This window comes from Triticum dicoccoides, chromosome 5A (assembly GCF_002162155.2).
Source record: "Triticum dicoccoides isolate Atlit2015 ecotype Zavitan chromosome 5A, WEW_v2.0, whole genome shotgun sequence".
Classification (NCBI taxonomy): Eukaryota; Viridiplantae; Streptophyta; class Magnoliopsida; order Poales; family Poaceae; genus Triticum; species Triticum dicoccoides.
In genome coordinates, this window is record NC_041388.1 from 534,559,401 (window position 1) to 534,562,078 (window position 2,678).

The following is a 2,678-nucleotide window of genomic DNA, read 5'->3' on the forward strand; positions in this document are numbered from 1 at the left end:
ATGAAAGTCATTCCCTAGCGAATCTTTTTATACGAGTATAATACTTGATCATGTTTAATTTCAGAAAAGTTTCTAAATCTTTTGACTTGTTTTTAGTTACTAAATTATGTTTTCATATAGAGTGCTCGCACCGAGAGCACCAGTGTATTTCCCTACCAAGGAACCTCTACTAGTGCAGTAAAGAATAAAAGGTTAATCTCCCAAAGGAGCAAAAATAAGGCGAAGGTAGAAAGAAACAGATGAGAATGTTAATCATCTCACACTTATGTCTAGCACATAAATAAGCTCCTTCCACTAGGCTTCAGTACATTTAATTTTACTGCACATAACACGGGAGATCCCAAGACATTAAACATTCAGATATAGCCCACGAGCTAAACGTCACTGGCTAGACGCATACTGCTACCAATACTGGACTACTCGTAGTACGCCTGCCTGGACTATTAGTACTACTACTAGCTTCTGAAGATTCATCTTAAAAACATGAAATAGCCATGGAAATTCATATCTCTTTTTTTTAGAGAGAGAATGGAAATTCATAACTGAGCCAACCTCCATCTCCCGTTCTATCAATCGATGGCATTGGCATTGGCATGACATGGAATAGATAGAATGCAAGATAGAGGTCTAACACGGCCGGTGTGCAGCGAGCGAACAAGGTCAGCTGAGGCGACGACGGACCACCGCACAGCCGATGGTGCGCTCCGCCGTCTGCCGGAGGCCGTCCCTGGGAGGCCCGAACCGCACCGGCAGGAACTCCTTGTTGTTGCCACATGGGAATAGCGAGCGGGAGAAGTGCGCCGCCAGCGCGTCCACTCCCTGAAATGCAAAATCCAGGCCGGAGCAACCAAACATCCATTTCTGGCTTCGTTAGCACATCCAGGTACTCGAGTATACTACTACTAGAATACCAGTGTTCATGCCGGAGAAGAAGATGGGTACCTGGATGTGGGCGTGCACGACCTCGCAGACCTTGGCGCAGCCCGCCCAGTGGTGGCCGTGGAGGAACGCGTAGAGCCGCCGTGCGGCCGTCGGCGTCGTCATGTTGACGAACGCGTAGCCTTTGTTGCATTTTGTCCTGCCCAGTGCAAACGTTGTGGTCAGCTGCAAGCTCAGAACAAGCGAAAGCCCTACACGAGCAGTACTAGACTACTAGTACAAAGATGGGGATTGGTGTACTAGTACCTAAAATCGATTGGAAGGTATAGGAAGTCGTACTCCGACTTCGCGACGGCGGCGCCGCCGCCTCGGGGTCGACATCGAAGCTTGTTCTCCTCCGCGCAATGCTGGTCCAAGATGGCCATCAACCTTCGTTTCCTTCGAGAGGAGAAAAAATAAACTTGAAGCAACAATCAAGAACATCCGTACAATCAAGAACCTCAGCAAGATTGAAGCAAGAAACAAGAAATATAGGAAGTACTAACATGAAACTATTGGGGATGTTGCAGATCATGACGGATGTCTTCTTGCTCCTTCCGTCGAAGGGTGGTTTGCTGCCTGCGACGCCGGAAGACGGAGGCGGAAGCGCCGCGCTCCTCCTCCAGAGCGCGAGGACCGAGCAAGGGGAGGGCTCGTCTTCCACCTCTGCCATCGGGGGCTCGACGTTGCCGTCTTCTACGATCTCCGTGATGCTGCAGCGCGTCGCCGGCAGCAGCGGCTTGAGGGCCGGGTTGTAGTACAGCACCATCGGAAAAGGCGGCGGAGGGGGCATGTGCAGCCAAGGCAAGAACGGTAACGCGGGCACCCCCACGGTGTAGGCACTACCCATCGGAGCGAGCCAGCCGTCGCACCCGACAGCCAGCCCGCACGAAGGCGGCAGCGGGGGAGGTGGGTACAGGTAGTGCGGCGGGAAGGGACAGCACAGCGGCAGGGCGAATGGAGCCGCGGAACAGAGCTGAAAGGGGGAGAAGGCCACGGGACCGGTCCCAGGAGCGGCAGGGTGCAGGAGCGAGGTTGAGTAGGCAGTCATGGCTTCTTTTCTCTTGCTTCTTTCAACGGTGCAGATGCAGTGAGTGGGAAGAACGAGAGTGGGCTCGAGAGACTGGAGATGCACCTGCGCAGGACGGTTCTTGTACTGCATCCCTCGGTCGGTCACTCCCATTTTGAGCTTTTACAACATTATACTCTGATATTTTTTTCTCTTTCTTTTCTTCTCAGAAATATCTCGAACGATTAAACTAGAGAAATGCTATCTGACTGACGTCAGATTTTTGGTCTCTCCCCGTGAATATGCTTTGTTTGCCATCGAATCACTCACACATATCTTGATTCTACGTGATTCGCCACGCTCAATTTCTTTTACAAGCTTGTTTTACTAGTTCACTCTCTTCAATGCATACGCCAAGACCTCCCGCTTCTCTTTTCTTTCATAGAGAGATAATCTTACTCCCTCCGTCCGTTGAAAAATGTACATCTAGAAATTTTAGGATAAATTATGGAGTTAAATAAAAAATACATTAAAAAGATGCAAGCCACCATCTCTCTCCTCTTTAATTATCCAACCCCCAATGAGCTAAGGGCATGTAGCAATTAAAAAGACCATGTGTAGATTGCTATTGGTCTTGATTACCATGTAATGAGAGAGAAGTATTATTTTCTACTTTAAAGTGCATTGGAAAGATAGAAGTACACTCTTTTGTGGACAAATTTTGAAGCTAGATGTGCAGTTTTCACCAGAC

General features: G+C 49.1%; 2 protein-coding genes across 2 annotated transcripts; both read right to left on the reverse strand.

The window, feature by feature from the left end:
- Positions 1 to 660: 660 nt before the first annotated feature.
- LOC119299894 (protein MEI2-like 6) lies at positions 661 to 1,304 on the reverse strand. The gene is made up of 3 exons (XM_037577018.1): positions 1,186 to 1,304; positions 943 to 1,078; positions 661 to 819 (listed from the first exon to the last, which is right to left on the reverse strand). Exons 1-3 carry the CDS (start codon positions 1,302 to 1,304, stop codon positions 661 to 663), a joined length of 414 nt encoding a protein of 137 aa, XP_037432915.1.
- LOC119299895 (protein MEI2-like 6) lies at positions 1,304 to 1,969 on the reverse strand. The gene has a single exon (XM_037577019.1). It carries the CDS (start codon positions 1,967 to 1,969, stop codon positions 1,304 to 1,306), a length of 666 nt encoding a protein of 221 aa, XP_037432916.1.
- Between the last annotated feature and the right edge of the window lie 709 nt (positions 1,970 to 2,678).

Excerpts from the sequence above, each read along its gene's own strand:
- LOC119299894 (XM_037577018.1), bottom strand. The coding sequence starts at position 1,304 with ATGGCCATCTTGGACCAGCATTGCGCGGAGGAGAACAAGCTTCGATGT. Across the intron at positions 1,079-1,185 it reads TACCTTCCAATCGATTTTAG|GACAAAATGCAACAAAGGCT; the intron begins GTACTAGTACAC and ends TGCACTGGGCAG. Across the intron at positions 820-942 it reads TCGTGCACGCCCACATCCAG|GGAGTGGACGCGCTGGCGGC; the intron begins GTACCCATCTTC and ends TTTGCATTTCAG.
- LOC119299895 (XM_037577019.1), bottom strand. The coding sequence starts at position 1,969 with ATGACTGCCTACTCAACCTCGCTCCTGCACCCTGCCGCTCCTGGGACC.